This window comes from Dermacentor albipictus, chromosome 5, assembly GCF_038994185.2.
Source record: "Dermacentor albipictus isolate Rhodes 1998 colony chromosome 5, USDA_Dalb.pri_finalv2, whole genome shotgun sequence".
In the NCBI taxonomy this organism is placed as follows: Eukaryota; Metazoa; Arthropoda; class Arachnida; order Ixodida; family Ixodidae; genus Dermacentor; species Dermacentor albipictus.
This window is the reverse complement of record NC_091825.1, coordinates 151,669,897-151,691,677: the sequence shown is the minus strand read 5'-3', so window position 1 is coordinate 151,691,677 and position 21,781 is coordinate 151,669,897. Positions and strand designations below refer to the sequence as shown.

At 44.9% G+C, this 21,781-nt stretch overlaps 2 protein-coding genes across 3 annotated transcripts in view; one reads left to right on the top strand and one right to left on the bottom strand.

Moving 5' to 3' along the window:
* Positions 1-21,781, top strand: part of Atg5 (autophagy protein 5) — a 42,989-nt gene that overhangs the window by 1,661 nt on the left and 19,547 nt on the right. For both annotated transcript variants that reach the window (XM_070539189.1, XM_070539190.1), the window contains exon 2: positions 17,769-17,884. In XM_070539189.1, coding sequence (XP_070395290.1) covers positions 17,769-17,884 — 116 coding nt within the window. The remainder of the gene's footprint in view (positions 1-17,768; positions 17,885-21,781) is intronic.
* On the bottom strand, positions 11,605-21,669 carry LOC139060206 (ubiquinone biosynthesis O-methyltransferase, mitochondrial-like). The gene is made up of 5 exons (XM_070539194.1): positions 21,419-21,669; positions 21,064-21,343; positions 18,088-18,327; positions 12,905-13,064; positions 11,605-11,815 (listed from the first exon to the last, which is right to left on the bottom strand). Exons 1-5 carry the CDS (start codon positions 21,481-21,483, stop codon positions 11,697-11,699), a joined length of 864 nt encoding a protein of 287 aa, XP_070395295.1. The 5' UTR covers positions 21,484-21,669; the 3' UTR covers positions 11,605-11,696.

Below are 21,781 nucleotides of genomic sequence, written 5' to 3'. Positions count from 1 at the left end.
TGAAGAATGCGAGAAGCTGGCTTGTGACACACCCGCCAGACGTAAAGAAGCACGTGTGCGATCGTGGTCCAGTGTTGAGGGAATCGGGCTGCTGTGCTTGGAAGTTCAGAGGTTCGATCGGGTACGTGTTTTTTATAGATGCATTATAGGCGGACTTCACACACCCTTGTAGGCATCCAACATATACAACTAGAGGTATGTTGAGCGTAGGCGAGCGCGTAACAGTGTGCACGAAATCGCAAGAGATACGAGGTAAGGAAGGGTCACTTTGATGAATGAGAACTGTGCAAGGGTGCGCGCAGCTGTCGAGACCGTCACAATCATAACATTCTAAGTATGCTCTCGCATACTTGGAGAGCTAGTGGGGCTGAGTTGCGGCCTAGTATTCTTTTTGCCCATTTATTCGTAGCTTTTCTTCAATATGAGCCAAGCAGCCGAATGGTGCATGCTGTTAAGACCAGCGTTCACCGCGCTGTGCGTCCCCCACAAGCGACTGATGCGTGCACTAAGGCTAAAAATGTGTGCGACGCATGCATACACTGGACTGCAAACACACTTCCTTCGCGTTTGGAGACTATACGAGGCGGTGGTTCTAAATGGCGCCAATGTCATGACGACTACGAAAATAATTACGGTGAAGGCTGTGGGAGATCAGTTCCGCAAGTTGGTGAAAGCGTATCTTACGGGATTCTCAGAAAGAAAGCTTCACAGTTGGGGAAAAAAATACAGCGGTCGCTCAAGCATAGTATAGCGACCGCCGCACAAAGCCGTTCATCCCGAATTCGATCCAGGATGAATTTTTGTTCTTAAATGCGAAAGCATCAAATGGCTCATGAGGTGGAAAATCCGGCGTCGGCGGCGTGACAACACGATGGTACAAATATGCTACGAAACTCTCTACCTTTGGTGGGAGCCGAACCCACGACCTTTGGTGCTAATTAAGGCAAAGTTAATCAAGAAACAGTGAAATAATGTACATTTAACTGTGACACTTTAATCCACGACTTTTGGTGGGAGTCTAACCCTCGACCTTGGGTGGGAGTCGAGCTCGCGACCTTGCGTTGTGGCATAATGTCTAAGCATCGCGCGGTGGTCACAGTGATTTCGTGCAAACGTAGGGATAACTAGGTGCCCCTTGACTTTCTTTTTTCAACTGCGAAGCTTTCTTTCTGATAAGCCAGTGGACGTGGGTTCCATTGTAAACAGCTTGGTGCTACTTTCGATTAAACGCAGTTTTTTTCTGTGAGGGCAATCTAACAGTGTCATAGCCGGACGTTATCTTTTTTTTTTTTAGGAAGCGGGGGGGGCGGGGGTGGAGGGTGAGGGCACACGTTGGCCAGGGCAGGAGAGGGAGGGAGGCTGAGCAGGCTGCACGCTAACACAGAAATTTCGGGGGGGGGGGCGGTGGGGGCACGGTTTCGCTGTGCCACCCCTTGGCTACGCCACTGCAATGAAGGGTGGTTTCGCGGTGCTTAGATAAAGTCGCATTGACAGGAATTAATCGCGAAAAAACGCGTTCTCGCAGCTTAACGCACACGTCGTGGCACAACCCGCAAAGTCACAGTAATAAAGTATGGCTCAAATAAGAAGGAAAGCCACAGAAAAATAAACATGGGATGGAGCGCTTCACAGTACCAAGTCACGAGTGGTAGCTTACTGCTATTTTAAATCATTGCGCTCTACCAGTACTAACACATGCAGCAGGAACTTGGAGGCTAACGAGGAACTCTAGGAGCGTTGAAGTCCGGGCTTGTTGGTAAGACATATACTTATCGATGTTTAAGCGTAGTGACAGCCGCAGACAAGTGGGCACACACTATACAGCTAGCGCTTGTGCGCGTCACTTGCTTGTTCCCATCTGTCACTGCACTTAAACATTCCTAACAAAAAAATTTAGAGAGGCTGTACAGACGGCGCAAAGAGCGACGGAAGGAAAAATGACGGCCATACTGAAGGGAGTAGCGGATATTCTATAGTTGAGAGAGTGAAGAAGAAACGAAGTTGGGCAGGCCATGTAATGCGTATGGCGGATAACCGATGGCCTGTTAGAATAACAAAATTGATTCCAAAGAAAAGGTATACGCGCAATCGAGGATGGCAGATAACTAGGTGGCGCGATGAAATTAAGAAATTTGCACGCATAAGACGGCGTCAGCTGGCGCAAGACAGGCGTAATTGGAGATCATCGAGAGTGGCTTTTGTTCTGCAGTGGACATAATAGGCTTATGACGATGATGACGAAGACACAGGTAGTTCTGTGTGTCCACTTCTGGTCCTCTTGCGCAGACGCAGCCTAAAATGGCGTTAGCACAATGAGCTTTTACGATTTTGACAATTCTATAGCTTTGAGTAACTTGCCATAATATTTCGTTAAGAAACGTGAGGGTCAAACCAGCCCGAGAGGCAGCACTTACAATTCTCCACGAGAAGGTGTCGCCGCAACGGAGAGCGCCGATTGCAACGCTCCAGGCGAGAAGGCGGCCGCTTTTATATCGGTGCTGCGTGCGCGTGGAGCGCGCCGCTGGATTTTAGCCGCAGACTTATCTCTGCTTGCACGCGCGGCTTAGGTAAGCGTTCTATCCGAAAAGCCAAGAATTTGCTTCAATGTCTAGTGTTGTGGTTCGTGCACTAAGACTTCACCGTGCCAGAAATACTCCGTTGCTTGCGCTGCCAGATACTGGAGGAAGGGATTACTGTCCGGGCCATTGACGTAAGCTTCTAAGAATCTCAGCTATTGACACTGAGAATGGACGATGCGCAGGGAAAGTTTCGCCGCAGTGCTACTTTTAGACTTGGCAAACACATTACACGCTGCAGCGACTCTCCGGCAATTTGTGTTCTTTTACTTCACGGCGCTATAGGCGGACAGGATGCAGAGAAACACCCAGTCTCGGCAGCGCAAACCTAGAAGGCGTTTGCACGAGGAATTCGCACTTGGCGTTACACCTACAATGCTTGCTGTGATAACCGCCTCCTGAGAGAGAGAGAGAGAGAGAGAGAGAGAGAAAGCAACATCACTGTTTTTATCCACCGCTATGGCTCAATGACTATAAGGCTTTAGTGCTGCTGAGAACGCGGTGGCGAGTTAATTCATAGGGAGTCGGTACGCAAGACTGATCGTGTACCTTGCTTTGAGTGCACGTTAATTCCAAATTGTGGATATTAAGCCGCACTCCAGCACTACTCCGTCTCTAATAGCTCGTGAGTTGCTCAGGAGGTTAAACCTCATAAGGTAATGTAACCTTTACTTTGCTGACTAGTACGGTGGTTAGTGGCTCACAACTTCTCTACCAGCACGTTACAGTTGTGATCTAGTCACTTGAAAGGTTAACAGATGTGCTCGTAGCTCGGAGGAGGGAATCATTCAGCCCTCCTATTTGCACCTGCCGAGGTTCGGAGGAATAACAAGATTCCAAGAGAAATGGTCTCAGCCTGGCATGTGCTGATTTTGTTCGAAGATAAAGGCTACTACGTCTTTTACAAACATTTTTTTATTTTTCACACGGCGTAATAAAACGAAGAAATGAAATAACAGCATGCAACTCCGCTTCGTGCGGATGCTACAGGAGTGACAAGGTGTGTTATTGATGAACCATCGCTCATAGTTATCAGGATGGTTAGTTCGTAAACTAACCGCTCTGAGCGCCTTGAGGAATTAAGTTTCATCGAACCCTTGCTACGGTTTTATCTCTAAACGACGCTTTTCCTCAGGCACCAAAAATACGTGGCGAAGCACGCTTTACAGAATAGAAACGTACCTTTGTACAGTACTGAATCTCGTGCGAGTTCACAAGTAAGCGGCATTTTATATGGAGAAGGAAGCATTCTGCTTCAGCACAATTGTAGCTTTGCAATTGAAATTGTTAAATTATTCTTACACTGCACATAATGCTGCGCCTCTCAGCCCTACTATTGTAACACACCTAGCGAAGCGTAAAAAACTCGAAATCTTGCGTGTTGTGTTTTCTACTATGCGCGCCGGTTCTTAAAGCGGTAGTTGTGCCTTCCAACCTCTCTTGCATACGACACAATCCTTATCTATATCGCAAACCTATTTATATGAAAACCTGAACAACCAATTAAGAGTGGATACCAAAACGGATGACAATCGCCTTGGTAATAAATGTCCTTCAAGTACACTCGGATGATTACTAGGCCACAACTGCTCACGTTCTTCTCTCGCGCCAATGCCAAGGAGCTCATTCACGCGATTGCGCGCGCGTCACCTCACGTCGTGCATTTATGTGCGAGAGCAAATGCGCACGTGCGCCAGTTTCCATAGAGCCACAGACGCAGGAATGGAACGCACGGATATTTGAGTAACATCGTGAGACGGGCTAGTTGGTTGAAGTTTATGTTGAACAGATCTTGAAGCACACCCGCACACAGACAAAAGGTTACAGCTGAGCAGACGGGACAGCGCTTCACTCACAACTGAATTTTCTTTATTGAACACAAAGACTATATAAATAGTTACATGATTTCTTGCGCACGCGCAGCTGAGCATATACAGGTGTATAGAGGTTAAGTCATGCTGGCGCTACGTATAAGATCGATCAGTTGTTTACAGAAGAAAAAAAACTTGCATCACATAAAAAAAAAATTTAATCAGGGCTTTACAACTTTACAGAGGGAGCAGGCACTAGCAAAAGAGAAAATCAAGCAGTTTCAAGTAAGTAGACAGATATATAAAGCCGTACAAAAATAATCTATCAGAGGAACACAAGTAGTACAATGTGAAGCAAGAACGAAAGTCAGTCGTAGATTAAAAAAAAAAATCAAGTAGTGCAGCATGAAAGCGGGAGTACAATGTTTTGAAGGAGGTTTGTCCAATCGATACAAATTTTCGGCAAAAAAAGATTTGAAAAATGATACGGTTTTTCATCTTGGCACACATACCTCCTACGCATGGTCAACACGTGAGATGTATGTCGGTGATTTTATCAAAAGCGTTTGAAGGTAGTGATTGTGATAAAATGCTTTGTGGAACAAACAGAGGCAAAACAGCTGCCGGCTTGTTGCAAGTAGGGAGATGTTAAGCTCTGACTTCATGTAGGATACACTGGACGTGCGGTTTTAGTCTGGCAATAGGAAGCGTGCGCGACGATTTTGTGTTGCTTCTAATTGGTTAGTTGAAGTGACACTGTCCTGATCCCAGATGGCTCAAGTGAATTCAAGAAGTGAGCGAATACATGATTTTTTTTTTAATTCTGGGGTTTTACGCACCGAAACCGCGATCTGATTATGAGGCACGCCGTAGTGGGGGGACTCCGAATTAATTTTGTGTACAGCAACATTTCTAACGGAAGTGGTGCTAAGCAGAAGTTTCGTTTGATATATCCCAACTTTCAATTAGCGTCTGCACTGCTTGAATCTATATTATCCTTCTACGTTAGGTTACTGTTACTGGTAATGATAGCACCCAGGTATTTGATTAATGAGACAGCGCAAAGGACAGTGTTATTAGAGAGTTTTAGCCCAGCGGGTTTACGGCCAGCGGAGCGGAGCGGTCTCTACCGTTACGCCAGCGGAGCGGCTCGCGAAAAAAGAATTTTAGCCCAGCGGATCACCCGCTCGAGCGGGGTAAAGAGCGGGGCGCTCTGCTGCCCCACCTAGTGGTTCGAATAGGAGTTACTGAGAAATTAAATTGAATTACGCTTGCTTTTATTATGCAAGAAATGTTGAATAAAGATATATTACATGTTCTCAGTGCATTATTTGTTAATAATGTACTGAGTACTAATGTACGGGTCAGCGCGGCAGTCGCCGTCTTCGATGCAGAACTGCCGGCGTTCATGTTCGCGGCTGCCGTCTTGCATTTCCCATACACGCCCGCGTGCTTTCCAGCGGGCGTAAACGCTGCTCCGTAAAACCGCTGGCCGCCTCAGCGTGGTGCGCATGCGCAGTCGCGTCTCCGCTCGCCCGCTCCGCTCCGCTGGCCGTAAACCCGCTGGGCTAAAACTCTCTATTAGGCTGTTTTAGCAGAGCGTTTTTGACGGTCCGCTCCGCTCAGCGGGCTAGCGGAAGCGCAAGTGCGCATGCGCGACCCGTTCAGCAGTGAGCGGGCGAGCGGACGGGAGCCCCCTCTCCGCTAGAAAGCTTTCTCAGCGGAGCGCGGCGTGCGCGTCAAGCGGGTCTAGCGAAGCAAAATGGCGGCCCCCAGTGCTGCTGGCCCGTCCACGAGGTCGTTTGAATGGGGATTTGTAAAGCGCAAACCTAGAGTACACTTCGAAGATCTTCTTCTATTCGGGAGGTTGTGGCCATGAACCCGTTTCAGAACCATGCCATGTGTGCACGTTTGTTTATACGGACCACGTTTTAGGTGTACTGAAAGAGCGAAAAACCTTGTCTTGGCTACAACACAGCGTAACGGCTTTGTTAATGTAAAGATTCTATATATATATAAGAAATGAAAATGCAATGTATTGCGTGAAATGCCTTCAGACACTTGAGCAATTCCAAATATATTATTTTATTGCGGCAATTCTTACAACTTGAATATTATGTTCATAGCGGTTTTACCTTCTGCGGCAAGGTGGCGCGTCAGGCAAGCCCATGCCTTTCGGACGCAGCCGGGCGCTCCGCTAAAACTGATTCTTCGTCCGCCGCTCCGCTAACTGTGAGTGGGTACGCGAGAGCGGACCGGACCGTCAAAAACGTTCTGCTAAAACCCTCTATTGAGAGTATACTTTGGGCAAGTTGAAATGCGAGACACGCACATGCAATTACATTTAGATATATTTAAATTAATTTGCCATTTGTTGAACCAGTTAAGAATGACATGGAAATCTTCTTGAAGTCCAGTGACATCTTTGTCATTCGTTATTGATCGATAAATTACGCAATCGTCCGCGAATAAGCATATGGTTGAAGAAATATTATTAAGAAGGCCATTAATATAGTTCAACAGAAGTAAGGGCTCAAGTACGGATACCTTTCGAACACCTGATTGCACTGTATAGCAGTAAGTGAGTCATGATAGTTAGTCGAGACGAATTGCGTACGATTAGTAAGGAAAGCACGAATCCAATCAACCAGAAGTGGATCAATGCCAAGCAAGCTTAGTTTGTAAAATCATAGCGAGTGATCATCATCATCATCATCATCATCATCATCATCGTCATCATCATCATCAGCCTGGTTACGCCCACTGCAGGGCAAAGGCCTCTCCCATATTTCTCCAACAACCCCGGTCATGTACTAATTGTGGCCATGCCGTCCCTGCAAACTTCTTAATCTCATCCGCCCACCTAACTTTCTGCCGCCCCCTGCTACGCTTCCCTTCCCTTGGGACCCAGTCCGTAACCCTTAATGACCATCGGTTATCTTCCCTCCTCATTACATGTCCTGCCCATGCCCATTTCTTTTTCTTGATTTCAACTAAGATGTCATTAACTCGCGTTTGTTCCCTCACCCAATCTGCTCTTTTCTTATTCCTTAACGTTACACCTATCATTCTTCTTTCCATAGCTCATTGCGTCGTCCTCAATTTGAGTAGAACTCTTTTCGTAAGCCTCCAGGTTTCTGCCCCGTAGGTGAGTACTGGTAAGACACAGCTCTTATATACTTTTCTCTTGAGGGATAATGGCAACCTGCTGTTCATGATCTGAGAATGCCTGCCAAACACACCCCAGCCCATTCTTATTCTCCTGATTATTTCCGTCTCATGGTCCGGATCCGCCATCACTACCTGCCCCAAGTAGGTGTATTCCCTTACGACTTCCAGTGCCTCGCTGCCTATTGTAAATTGCTGTTCTCTTCCGAGAGTGTTAAACATTACTTTAGTTTTCTGCAGATTAATTTTTAGACCCACTCTTCTGCTTTGCCTTTCCAGGTCAGTGAGCATGCATTGCAATTGGTCCCCTGAGTTACTAAGCAAGGCATTATCATCAGCGAATCGCAAGTTACTAAGGTATTTTCCATTAACTTTTATCCCCAATTCTTCCCAATCCAGGTCTCTGAATACCTCCTGTAAACATGCCGTGAATAGCATTGGAGAGATCGTATCTCCCTGCCTGACGCCTTTCTTTATCGGGATTTTGTTGCTTACTTTATGGAGGACTACGGTGGCTGTGGAGCCGCTATAGATATCTTTCAGTATTTTTACATACGGCTCGTCTACACCGATTCCGTAATGCCTCCATGACTGCTGAGGTTTCGACAGAATCAAACGCTTTCTCGTAATCAATGAAAGCTATATATAAGGGTTGGTTATATTCCGCACATTTCTCTATCACCTGATTGATAGTGTGAATATGATCTATTGTTGAGTAGCCTTTACGGAATCCTGCCTGGTCCTTTGCTTGACAGAAGTCTAAGGTGTTCCTGATTCTATTTGCGATTACCTTAGTAAATAGTTTGTAGGCAACGGACAGTAAGCTGATGGGTATATAGCGAGTGATAAACTTTGTCAAAAGCTTTAGAAAAATCGAGAAAGATGCAGTCGGTGGTAAACCAGGAGCCAAGGGATAATTAAGAGCAAGTTGCTTTTTGAAAACAAGTAGTTGTGCCTCACAGGAATAAGATTTTTGAAAGCCATGTTGTGCCGGACTAAAAAAAAAAGAAATAGTTGTCAGCAAGAAACGTACGAGATGGGCAAATATGATGTGTTCTAACATCTTACCCGGGATAGATGTAAGTGAAATTGGGCGGGAATTACGTGGGTCATGTGGTGCTCCAGATTTATGAACCGTGATGATTCTGCCTGTGAGCCAGTTTTGGAGGAGAAAAGAATTTTGGAGCGACTTCGCGAGTATACGCTCTAGGATAATAGAAGGATATTCGATAGTGTTTTTTATGAACCTAATAGCTATGACGTCACAGCCACACGAAAAATAAATATTCAGTTTCCTTATTAAGCAGCGAATTTCTTCGGAGCTAACAATAATCGGATCCATCGGCAAGTAGTTGGGTGCTGGCAGGGTTGGTTGCTCTGTAACAGACATGTATATGTTTCACGTGCATGCTTGCGCGTTAACTGCACCATAGGATGGTGGCCTTGCACTGTGAAACGCTACACCAAACTTTTCAAATGTGTATCTAGCGTAGTATGCATGGTTCACTCTTAAAACAGCTTGCACCATTTGAGAGTTATCTTGTCCCACAACAATAATAGCCATCTATGTTGCCCGCATTTCATTTCTTTAACGCTGCGAGCCCGGTACTTACAAGTCACGAACGGCCATGCGCGTTATCAGCCTGACATAGCATTCTCGAAAGGAGAGTAGCAAGCGCGGAGTTTTCCGGAAAGGAAAGATACAAGCAAGGTAGATGACTATTATTGTTGTGGGACAAGACAAGCCCCAAAAGGTGCAAAATTTTTCAAGAGTGCTCCCCTTTCTTGCGGTAAAATTTTATTGTGTCGAAGTGAAATTTTTTCTCCCGGTGTATGTTTCAGTTCACTGAAAACGACTCAGTTCAAGCTGGTTCGAACCGGTTCAAGCTCATTTACATAACCGAAGAATAATGACCGGAAGACGGCAACAATTTATTTAGTACAAAAATTCGACGCTGCTGCTAAGCCGTGCTGAAAGATTACGCCTATTTGTTCTTGAGGCCGCACGTCGTTACAAAAGAATTATGTAGATACAGTACCAATGCTGTAATCTATGTGAAGCGAAGCTTTCTTGAGGGAGAGAGAGAGAGAGTATATTGAAAAAACGCAGAGGGTCCTCCAGCATGATACTCTGCTCAGAGGGAAAGGAAAGAGACTGAGGAGTAATCACGGGGTGTTGCACATTATAAACATTATGCATTATACGATGTGTACCTCATATTTCTTCATTATGTCCTTCAATGTGTTATCGGAGAGAAGCAGTTCTGCAGGAATTCGCTTCTGGAACACCACGGCTTTTAGGGTGATGCAGCTTATCGCCTTCATTCTCGTGACATCACTCCGTCCACGTCTCACAACGGGCATTGGCATGAACTGCTGTCAGAATTTTGGCACGGCTAGTGAACGGGGTAGTTCATAAATGTAAACGCTGCACGACATTGAAGTTGTGACCTGCGCAGCGCATTAAAATTACGGAGTTTTACATGCCAAAAACCAAGATTTGATTACGAGGTACGCCGTAGTGGGAGACTCCGGAAATTTGCACCACCTGGGGTTCTTTTACGTGCACCTAAATCTAAGTACACGGGTGCTTTCGCATTTCGCCCCCATCGAAATGAGGCCGCCGTAGCCAGGATTCGAGCCCGCGACCTCGTGCTTAGCAGCGCAGCACCACAGCTACTAAGCAACCTCGGCGGGTGGACGCACAAACTTGGTACTGGGTGGCGTTGCATAGGTTTACAATGAGGACATTTGTAAGCATCTCAATGGTCTCATTCAGTTTTACAGAATTTATTAACCTCTTCACGAAAGATTCGCTTCGCGTAGATTCTCCAACATGTGCGCTTGATCTTCATAATTTTTATTCACAACGGCCAGCTTTTCCGCATTTTCCGTAAAATTTACGAATACGGGCTAATTGTACGATTGTACACGTTTCGCCAAGTTTACAAAAAAATAAATTCTTTTAGCGAAAACGTTTCGCTCATCCGTCTCCGACCGTACCTTTGGAAGTCGGGTTTGGGTACGGGCTAGTTGGTATTCCATTGCAAACTTGACTTACAGCGCGTCCATAGACATAAGGACCGAAAGAACGACAACGACAAGCGCTGACTTCCAACTGAATTTTTATTTCGAATAACAAGCATATATAGCCAAGACAAAAGCGCCCCCTCCAAAACACGAAGCCAGCAAGAATACGCATTCAAAATTCTTTCTTGAGATCGCACATGCGCTCTCGTTCGCTTTAAGGCAGGCAGTTAGGTTCGAATTTTTGAATGCGTATTCGTGCTGGCTTCGTGTTTTGGAGGGGGCGCTTTTGTCTTGGTTATATATGCTTGTTATTCGAAATAAAAATTCAGTTGGAAGTCAGCGTTTTGTCGTCGTCGTTCTTTCGGTCCTTTTGTCTATGGACGCGCTGTCAAGATTGCAATGGAAGTCTCCTCGTTGCGAAATTACCCCAGAGGATACCTGCTTCGAGCATATCTATTCGGACAAGTTTCTGGAGCAGGCGAAATCGGCAGCAGCAGTATCGCTCAAAATGTCACTGTAATGCGAGAATAGTGAGTTGCTTGTCGGTATGTTCTGCTCCATTTTTGTTTCGGCTTGTTTACTGCGTCTAAAGGTAAATCATCCTTAATAAATGCGCATGTATCCTTCGAAAGGCCTGTGCTCAGGGCAAGTTCAAAAATGAAAATGCCACGCCCTGCCTTTTCCACTTCCAGGGCACGAAATATTTAGGAATTTTAATGTTCACAGGTTAACAGGTATTCCACAGAAGCAATACGCAAATTATGAAATTTCATACCTCATATCGGTAACCCGGCTATTGTAGACTCCGTAAAGCGGGGCGCCCGTCATTATTTTTGAGACCACATGTAGTTCCTTTAAGGTGCACTCAAAGCTCAGTGTACGAACGTTTAGCGTTATGCTTTTTACGCCCCTACCGGAATGCGGCCGGAGCGGCTACGAACCGAGACGTCGATCGACATCATGCTGCGCAGCAAAACGCCACAGCCACCGTGGCGGGCAATTCGAACAAACAACAAGCCTGGAAAACGTATAGACATTTATTTCGTAGAACATGACTGCGTGCGTGCCACCTTTTCGCGTTTTTCGTATCGGCGGCTGGTGTGACGCGTCTTCACACCTTGTCCTTCACGGCATGAAGCGCGTAAGTCAAGCTCGTGTAGTCCACCCAGCTCCACGCGCGAGTGAGCGGGTTGTACATGGTGCCGTGGACAAGCCGGACGTAGCAGCCACCTGCGGGTATACAGCCGAAAAGAACGCGTGTTAAATGAATGCGCTCGTTCGTTATCGTTTCTTTGAATTATAAAACGTTTCCCCTCTGATCTTCATTTCTTCAGCTCGATGTGATCGGTTTCTTGTACGCCACGCCTATCCAGTACGTTCCTTCTTTATGCATGACCTTATACGCTTAACCCCCTTTCTCTGCCCTTTTCATCACCAGTAATACTTACTGCGTGTTTTTTCATATTCATCGATCATTTTTGGCAGCAGTCTTTCTATCAACCTACCGCCACGTCCCATGGTTTCCATGCACTGTTTCATGTATAGTCATACTAAAATCTGGTATGTGTTTTGTTGAAAGGGCCGTCGCCACCTGTCGAGAAAGCGATGCACCAGCGCCATCCATGTGTGGATTCAGAAGTGTGTGGTCCTATCTCGGAAGCTATGATCAGCGCATCGTATAAGCAATCAGGACGCACGATACGAAAACAACAACAACAACAAAGAAATAGTGCGAAGATGCAGCACTATAACACTGCAGTGAACATTTTTAAAGATAAATGTCACGATCACTGTCTACTCACACCCCTCAACACTCAAACCTCAACGCAGTGACTTGCACACAAATTTTTCCTTGCAAGTTGTTCCATAACTACCCTCAGTCCCTTTTTAGACTCTAGTGAGCTGTCCAGCCCATTGTTTCACAACCGTTCTAGGCGAGAAGGCAAATACAAGAAGACGCAAAAAGGTTTTGTAACCAATTATTCGGATGTATAAAACATGACCTCCCACATTTGCAGTTCGTATTTGGCAAACAGTAGTTTAAGCTCCCCCCGCGACCAATGTCACCGCTCTCTGTGCCTGCCATGTCAACGACTGCTAATACTTAACTATCATGCTCTGTCCAACTTTTCTAGATTCAATGTCACATATGCTTCTTTGAGTAAGTAAATAAGAGGGAAAGTTCACGGATAATACAAAAATAACACAACGGAAGTGTCTGGGATTACCGCTAAGATGACAGCGCATGCAGCAAGAAGGTGATGTCCGAGCAAGAAGTATGCCATGTGACTGTCATGCAAAAATGAAATAGAAACTTACTTGATTCTAGGGCTTCCTCCATCTGCTCTGGTGGCACAAACATGTTCCAATCATGGAGACCAGGTGGCACAATGCGAAATACGTATTCAGCAGCAATCTTGGCTATTAAATATGATGGAACTGTACGGTTGATTGTTGTGAAGAAGAGGGAGCCGCCATCCTGCCACCAGATTAAACTATGATCAGCTTTCCTCTTTTAGACAAGCATGGTACAAAGAAACACTTATTCGGTGCTTTCATAGAATGTGATTAGGACAGTTCACCATATTTTACTTAAGTGCAACAGTGCTATACATTTCTCAATTAAAATTTTGTGGTCGTGCATTACATTACAAAAAATGTTGTTCTATTAACTTTGTTGGTTAACGTATACGGGTGCACAACAGCACTACATATGATGCAAGCAAGCGAGATACATTCTTTGTTAAAGAAAGCTCAGTAGCAGTATTTTGTTTGCGTACAGTTAATGGACTACTAAATGTTGCTCTGGCAAGAATCCAAATTTTATCATGGTCCATGGTCATGGTCCGTTTCAACTGGGCCGCGCCTCAAGAACTCGACAGATCGCGTGACCTCCAGCACGGCGCGCGGCAAAGCGTGGCAGAATGAAACCGGGGAGCGCCGGTAAACGAAAGTCGTGACGCCGCCGATCCTTAGTCGACGAGCTTCCCTCTAACAATCAACTACAATAACAAGGGGAGACCCACACGGCTGTATACACAGCGCCGAAACCTTGCTATTTAAATTAAGGTACCACCATCCTCGGTAAAGCGCCTCCTCGGGACATCGCGCCGCCATTAAAGTTTCGCGAAAAAAAAAAAAAATCTATTCACGCGGAAACTCCTCTGGGAGTTGTCTAAGCATGCGTAAGCATTGCGCCACTTGCTCATTTCCACGCAACCTGGTGTCGTGTTGAAAACTGATCTGACCAGTATACAAACGACAGGGCTGCGGCGACACTAACTGCTGCGAACGGCGCTTTCATATTGATGCTAGATGCTTTTCGTTGACTAAAAAAAAAAAAAGTGGGGTTTTACGTGCCAAAACCACTTTCTGATTATGAGGCACGCCGTAGTGGAGGACTCCAGAAATTTTGACCACCTGGGGTTCTTTAACGTGCACCTAAATCTAAGTAAACGGGTGTTTTCGCATTTCGCCCCCATCGAAATGCGGCCGCCGTAGCCGGAATTCGATCCCGCGACCTCGTGCTCAGGGCGTTGATGCTGTTCCGATCATTGTGAACCGTTATCGCTCTTAGCGCCTTATCCACCCGTGTCGAACTATTATCAACCGTGATCAACCGTACTTTCTACCGTGCTCTGGCGCATGATCATGCTCTGCGATCCGCTGGTTATGCCTCAGTATTAATAATAAATAATATTTCGGGTTTTACGTGCCAAAACCACTTTCTGATTATGAGGCACGCCGTAGTGGAGGACTCCGGAAATTTTGACCACCTGGGGTTCTTTAACGTGCCTCAGTATTTGTGTAGCACCATAATGGTAGCACTGAATTATACCACTAGCCATGTTTTCTTGTGCACAGCACGTAAAATCGTGCGCGAACGAGACAACAGCTTGCACGCGACGCCGTCAGCGGAAATGCGTAGCGCCGGAAAACACACACACACACACACACACACACAAGGAGAGAAAAGTGAAGGCGGGGCCCGTGACGTATACGTGTCGCGCAATACTCGAGGTCCGACATGGGAGAACGCAGAAAAAAGAATTTCGCTTGCGAAGGCTAGACGGGGCGAGTGGAGAGAGCGTCTTGGCAGTGGAGCCCGCCTGCTGAAATCATGGGTTCGCGGCACTGAAATATTTCTATCTCGGCTATTAGTGAGCCGATTTGTAAAACTAGCCGATAGGTAAAACTTTTTGCGGCAGAATGCACCCTAGAGGACACGTAACAACTTCCAGCGTATACTCAAAATTTACTATGGGGCCTAGGGGCCCTTTAAAAAAACACTGAAGAAACACACAACTGCGGTATAGACACCCACTATTCGAATTTTTCATGACGCGCAGGAGCAACGAAAGCTTACTGCACAAACGGCGCACAGCGGCCGGTGCTGGCGACAGGACAAGACGCAGGTGCTCCCGCCAACAGCCGAAGTGTGTGTGTGCACGGCCGCTCGATCAAAACGCATACAAGGCGCGCCTTGATGGAGTAACCGCCCCTCGGGGAGATAGTAGTGTAGTGCGTTTTACCCCGCCGCGGCTGACGAGGTGCGCGCTTGGGAAATAGGGGTGCAGCCCATGCACGGATAATTTCCGACGAGATGCGCGCTTGAAAAATAGGGGTACGGTCCATGCACGGATAATTTCTGACGAGGTGCGCGCTTGAAAAATAGGGGTGCGGCCCATGCACGGATAGTTTCCGACGAGGTGCGCGCTTGGAAAATAGGGGTACGGTCCATGCACGGATAATTTCTGACGAGGTGCGCGCTTGAAAAATAGGGGTGCGGCCCATGCACGGATAGTTTCCGACGAGATGCGCGCTTGAAAAATAGGGGTACGGTCCATGCACGGATAATTTCTGACGAGGTGCGCGCTTGAAAAATAGGGGTGCGGCCCATGCACGGATAGTTTCCGACGAGGTGCGCGCTTGGAAAATGGAGGTGCGGGCCACGCATGGATAATTTCCGAACTTTTTTCTGAAATATTATGTCCCAAATTTAGGGTTGCGGCCCTTACGCAGACACGGCCTTCACACAATAGAGGGTATTTCGACGTAACAAAATTTCGATGTAGCATATCAAACTAGCGATTTTTTCTACTTCTTTATATAGAGGTTTAACTCGATACTTTGACACTTTAAAGTGCTACTGATCTTGTTTTTAGTAAATTGTATAAGGACATAAGAACTCTGGATTGTTCCAGACTAATAATGTGACAGCATTAATGTTATTACTATCCCATTCAATGAGTAGTGAGATTTGTAAGGTGGGCCAGAAATCACACTATGTACTGTTCCGTGCAAATCAATATGTGCAAGGCCACAGCAATATTCGCAGCTTGCAGAAACCTCTCAAGTGCATGCCATATTGATGGTTCTTGCCTTCGAAGTTTGGTTTTTGGCCTGTTTGTGACCATACAAGATTCTATACGGAAGATTTGTGGAATTTAATCCTATAGGTACCAGTGGGCCATAAGAGGTGCAATTTATATTTGAACAAACAAGGTGCACATGTTGCAATCTAACATGGAGGTGCAGACTGGCTTTCTTAACGCCCCCCCCCCTCCCCCGCCTCAAAAAAAAAGAAAAAAAAAAGAAAAAAACTGACACCAGTCAATATTTAACTATTGCTAACTTTGCTTGAGAATTACATGAGCATGCAGACAAAGGTGCTTCGTTCAATCATGAGCTCCAATGTCTCGGTGAATGCACACTGAAATTAATGGTTGTTGCTTTAAAACTCCCCTCTGTCCTGCCTAAATCGAGAGTTGACCAATACCACATGACTTCAGTTGAGCTGACGTTGGTCAATTTGAGTATTTCTTTAATATCACTGAAATGCTCTGAGAGATGCCAGTATGTACTCTACAAAGGGTATTTTGATCATGGGACACTAAATGCCTGACAACCTAAACTATGTTGAATGACATGTTGGTTGCATTAGATGCTTTTTGAGTAGTTCCTAAAGCTCCGACCATGCTAAGCCATGCTCTCAAGGCATTAACAGTCACAAGACATTTCAGGAGGCGCAGATTGGCATATCAATTGTGATGGCATGAAAAGGTACTATTCAGTAGTTGCCAACAAAAACTGATCTGGTGTTAGGCTATGATAGCATGAAAGAACAAGCAAACGCTAACATCAGAAGATTACCAACACAAAGGTTCTGTCTAATTATTTTTTCTTAATGGATAGCTGTAAATCCAGCAGTTGCAGTCTCGATAACTCAAATCCTCAATAACTCAAGAATGCAACAAATAATCAACTACATTGTCTTTTATGGCACCCAGTTCAAATGCTGTGCCAAGCGAAAAATGACGAACATGAAGCAAGAAGCTGGTCACATCTCAAAAGCTGGAGGCAGTGGCCATGTGGCTCCACACAGCACAGATGTGCACAGCTGGACAGTGAATGTGCCACTGAAAGCAGTACACTGAATTCATTGAGCACTTGAGGGATAAAAGAAAAGTGAGATTGACACTTTGAATTTCTAGATAACCGACAGGATGGGCTTAACTCATGTCAAATGCAGAGAAGTGTAGAATGAAGAATGAAAGGATTGATCTGGTAGCACATCACTAGTTTTTCTCAAGACAGTTATTATGAGACCATCAACCACTGCACTGGGCTGACTGACATGTGTGTGAGTGGTTCATGATACCAAGTGATCATCTCCAATTTTATTGCTGCCCTTCAGCTTCATGGCTGTGTTAAAAGGAGATGCAATTATTTGTTGCAAGATCAAGAATTAAAGCTATATGCTCTAGCTGTGGAGTTTATGGCTGCCTAAAGATGTAAAAAAAGTGAGAGGGGACTTTTGTGCCAGTGCTCATTTAGTGCAGAAGTGTGCAAAAGGAATGTTGTGCAAACTTTATCCATAACACCCGATTGGTGGAGCTTGCAGGTGGTAACGGATACGTGTGATCAAGGTTAAAGTGCAAATAACACTTTGCATTGCAGAATGCTGATCAGACTTTGCAAAACATACTTGCCTTGCAAAATCGTTCACGAGCAGCTGCTTGCAAGCTCATGTAAAACGAATGTGAGTCATTTTATGTGAATAGATGTTTAACTCAATAAATTACTGTGCACAAACAACCTAAACCAATTTTTCATGTTCCACAGAAATCAAACTATTGGAAGCCAACGAAGTTTGACATACATTTTCTTTTTGCCCTTACAGCATTTTCAACTTCAGTGGCTGGCTTACATTCAGAGCCGAGTCATATTTCAACAAAAATAATACGACTCTTTTCCAAAATGCTGACTCGCGTCAAACCCTATTGGGAAGAAACAAAGGTAGGTATAACCTCACATATGATTATTTTTAGTAGTGACAAATCATTGTGGTTTAAACAGATGCTTATTATGGTCTAGCCCCAAAGCTAACTGCCTGAGAGAGAATCACATTTGTTTCGCAGGCTACCTAGAAAGATGATTTTACATTTTAGATTGTTTGCTGCTGTTTGCGTTTCACTCTAACCTGGCAGTTGCCGTCTTACCTCTGTCAGCTCGACACAGGACTTGATGAAGCTTGAGTAATTCTGAACATGTTCAACAACTTCGCTGGCTACCACTGCATCATATTTTACGCCACGTTGTAGTAGAGCGCCAATTTCAGTTGCCTCATAAGATATGTTGTTCTTAATTTCAGGATCTCGGTCTGCATGAGTTCTCGCAACATCAATGCTTCCAGGTGTAGGATCAATTCCAGTCACTGTAGCACCTAGCCTGGCAAGTGGCTGTAAGGGAGAGATAAAAACAAACACATGAGTGTTTCAGTGTGCTTGCCAAAGTACAATGCGACACATATAGCAGCCGTCATGCTTAAAATACATACACATGGATGGATGGGATGGAAGGTTGGAGCATCCCCTTTGAAACGGGGTGATGGCAGTTGCCACCATGCTCAGCTTTTTATTTTTGTTTAACCGTGTTGTAAGTTATTAAAATACATCATTTTCTTCAAAAACGTCTTCCTACACTCTTAACCTTATGTTACCTCTCTGTTTTTGAGCCACCAATCCTCCAATCGCTTTTTGCTACTTTCCACCGCATATTTATTTACATGACTATTGTTATCTCTGAACCCTATGGCCTCGGGAAACGTGACTGTGCCCGCATCGACATCGGGATGGATACCATCACATGTTAGTATTAGGTGTTCTATTGTTTCTACAGATTTACCACACAAAGTACATGTGTCCTCTTCTTCGTTAAATTTCTTTTTATAGCTCCACGTTCTAAGACATCCTGACCTATCTTCAAAGAGTAGGGCTCTGCCTCTTGAGTTATCATAAAAAGCTTCCTTCCTGATCTGCTGTTTCCAGTCTCAATATAGTTCAACACTATGCTTCTTTTCCATTGAATTTATCCAATTTTTACCTTCCGCATTTTTAACCTGTCGTTTAATGCTCTGCCTGTCTTTGTCCTCGTGTCTGGCATACTTACTGGTTAGCTTCCTAGTTCTTTTCCACCATTGTGAGTCAATGCTCTTTCTGTATAGGTATTTAAATATCTTAGCTGCCCACCTGTTATCATCCAATTTCCTCAGGCATTTTTGTACAGGATTTTACTCTGAGCTTCCCGTGATTCGAACGATGCCCTGCCCATATCCCCCTGTACTGCTTCGTTTTTGGTTTTCCCGTGGGCACCTAGTGCTAATTTTCCAACAGCTCTCTGATTTACTTCTAGTCTCGACTGCACTTCTGCACTTAAGCACAGGACCGCATTCCCGAAAGTAAGCCCTGGCACCATTACTCCCTTCCAAATACCTCTCAGTACCTCATACCTGTTGTGCCCCCACAATGCCCAATGCTTCATTATCCCGGACCTCTTTGCCCTTTTGCTATGAGAGACTGTTCGTGCTTTTCTGTGTACATCTGCCCTTTGTTTATCCATACCCCGTGATATTTGTATTCAGCCACTCGGGGTATTTCATGGCCTTGTATTGTAAGCTCCTGATCAGTTGTATTGTTGAAAAACATAGCACCAGACTTAGCTGCAATAAAACTGAAACCTAAACTGTCTCCTTCGTCTCCACAGTAATTGACCAGAGTTTGCAAAACTTCTTGGCTATTTGCTAACAGTACAATATCATATGCATAAATTAAACCCGGTAGTCGTTGCTCAACAACCTTTTCGCCTAATCTGTATGACAGATTATATCCTAGATTGCATCCTTGAAGCCTTCTTTCCATACTTATCATATAAAGCATGAACAGCAGCGGTGATAGAGGACAACCTTGCCTTAATTCTGTGTGTACCTCGACAGTTGTCATACATTTAATTCCTCCCGATGTTATTTCAACATTATTTTCTTGATATATTTCCTGTAGAAAATCAATTACCTCATGACCGATACCTTCATCTTTTAACATGTTCCACAGGAGTTCCCTGTTCACATTGTTGTACGCACCGCTTATGTCCAAGAAGGCTAAATACAGAGGTCTATTTTCCACCTTAGCTATTTCTATGCACTGAGTAAGCACGAACAGGCTATCATCTAAGCACCTACCACTTCTGAACTCGTTCTAATGTTCTCCGAGTATTCTATTACTTTCTACCCATGACTGCATTTTTAATTTCACTGCCTGCATCGCCAGCCTATATATAACTGATGTTATCATAATTGGTCGGAAGGATATTATGTTCGTCTTATCGCCTTTCCCTTTATAAATCAAATTCATTTTACTCTGTTTCCAGCTGTCCAGAATTTCCTTATTTGTTACGACTGCCTCCAATGCTTTTATCAGTGTTTCCTTGCTTCTTGGGCCAAGTTCACTAATTAACTTGATTGAAATTTCGTCTATCCCTGCGGACGTGCATTTTGGAACATTTGCTTCCGCCTTTTTAGTTAAGATTGGTCAGTGCTAAGCTGTTTTCTATTGTGCTATCATGTGTTGCTCCCTAATTTGGGACGATTACCCTATCATCTTTCCTAAATGAGTCAGCTATAACTGAACCAATGTAGTTCACAGCGTCATCTCCCTCTAAACAATTTCCCTCGGCATCATGAATCTGTTCCTGCTTTCTGTGATTCGCTTCACCCAGCCAGCGATCAGAGGACTGCTTTATTTTAGCCTGGACGAGAACCTGCACTTGTTTTTTTGTTGATAAGATTCCCATTTTTGGCCTATTTCCTCTTCAGATAACTGCACCTTCTTTGCTTCTCTGTGTTCCCGTGATGCCAGCAGTCGTTCTTCGATGGCCTCCCTAATTTCCTTATTCCACCAACTTCGTGGCTTCCTCTTTCCTCTCCAGCGGTTTACTCCTTTTACTTCTAAACACAATACAGAGTTTCAAGCACCACACCACATAATATGTACTTTCCGCATCACACACACATTTAAAATTTCAGCTATCGCAAATGGATGATATATATATATATATATATATATATATATATATATATATATATATATATATATATATATATATATATATATAATTCACTGGAATTTTCAGTTTTTCCGTACCTCAGAAAGCAAGCCGCCACCACATCCAACATCGAGAATTTTCAGACCCAGCAGCGGTTTTGTTCTCGATGTAGCGGACGGTGTCACAGGCGATCTTCCAGTTTGCAAGAGACCATCTCTAATCAAAGGAATGCGCAATGCGTTCATTCTCGCCAAAGCAGAAAATTCGCCCTCCGGGTCCCACCACTGATGTACAAGTGCGTCGAATTTACTGCGGTTTTCTTCAAAGACCGTAGATTGGCGTGACCCTGCAGAACTTGCTGTTGCAGTGCATCTGAGCCTGAAAATACGGAGGAATTTGAGCATCGGTCGCCGAATATCGAGCTTTGTATAAGTGCATCATGTTTATGTTTACCTTGTTAGCGTCAAGTTCCTACTTGAGCAGCCGGACGTCAATGCTGTCCGAAGTCGGGCCCACATGACGAACACGAGTCAAGTTAGTGAAACGATGCTCGTATTGATTATTTTCGTGCGGAAGAACTAAACACTGGCACTTTCGATACACAAGAGTGAGTTCGACTACGCATCGGTAGTTCAGTAGGCTATGAGCAGAAGTGAAACTAGAACCGTGATGATGATGTTGATGCCGGCAGCCACATCCATTTGAATTGGGAGGTCAGCGGGCAATCCCAGATTGGGCCTTAAAATAAATGGGAAAAGAAAAAGGAAAACCTCACATTGGATGAGCAATCGCTTATCGTAAAACTATAGAACGCCT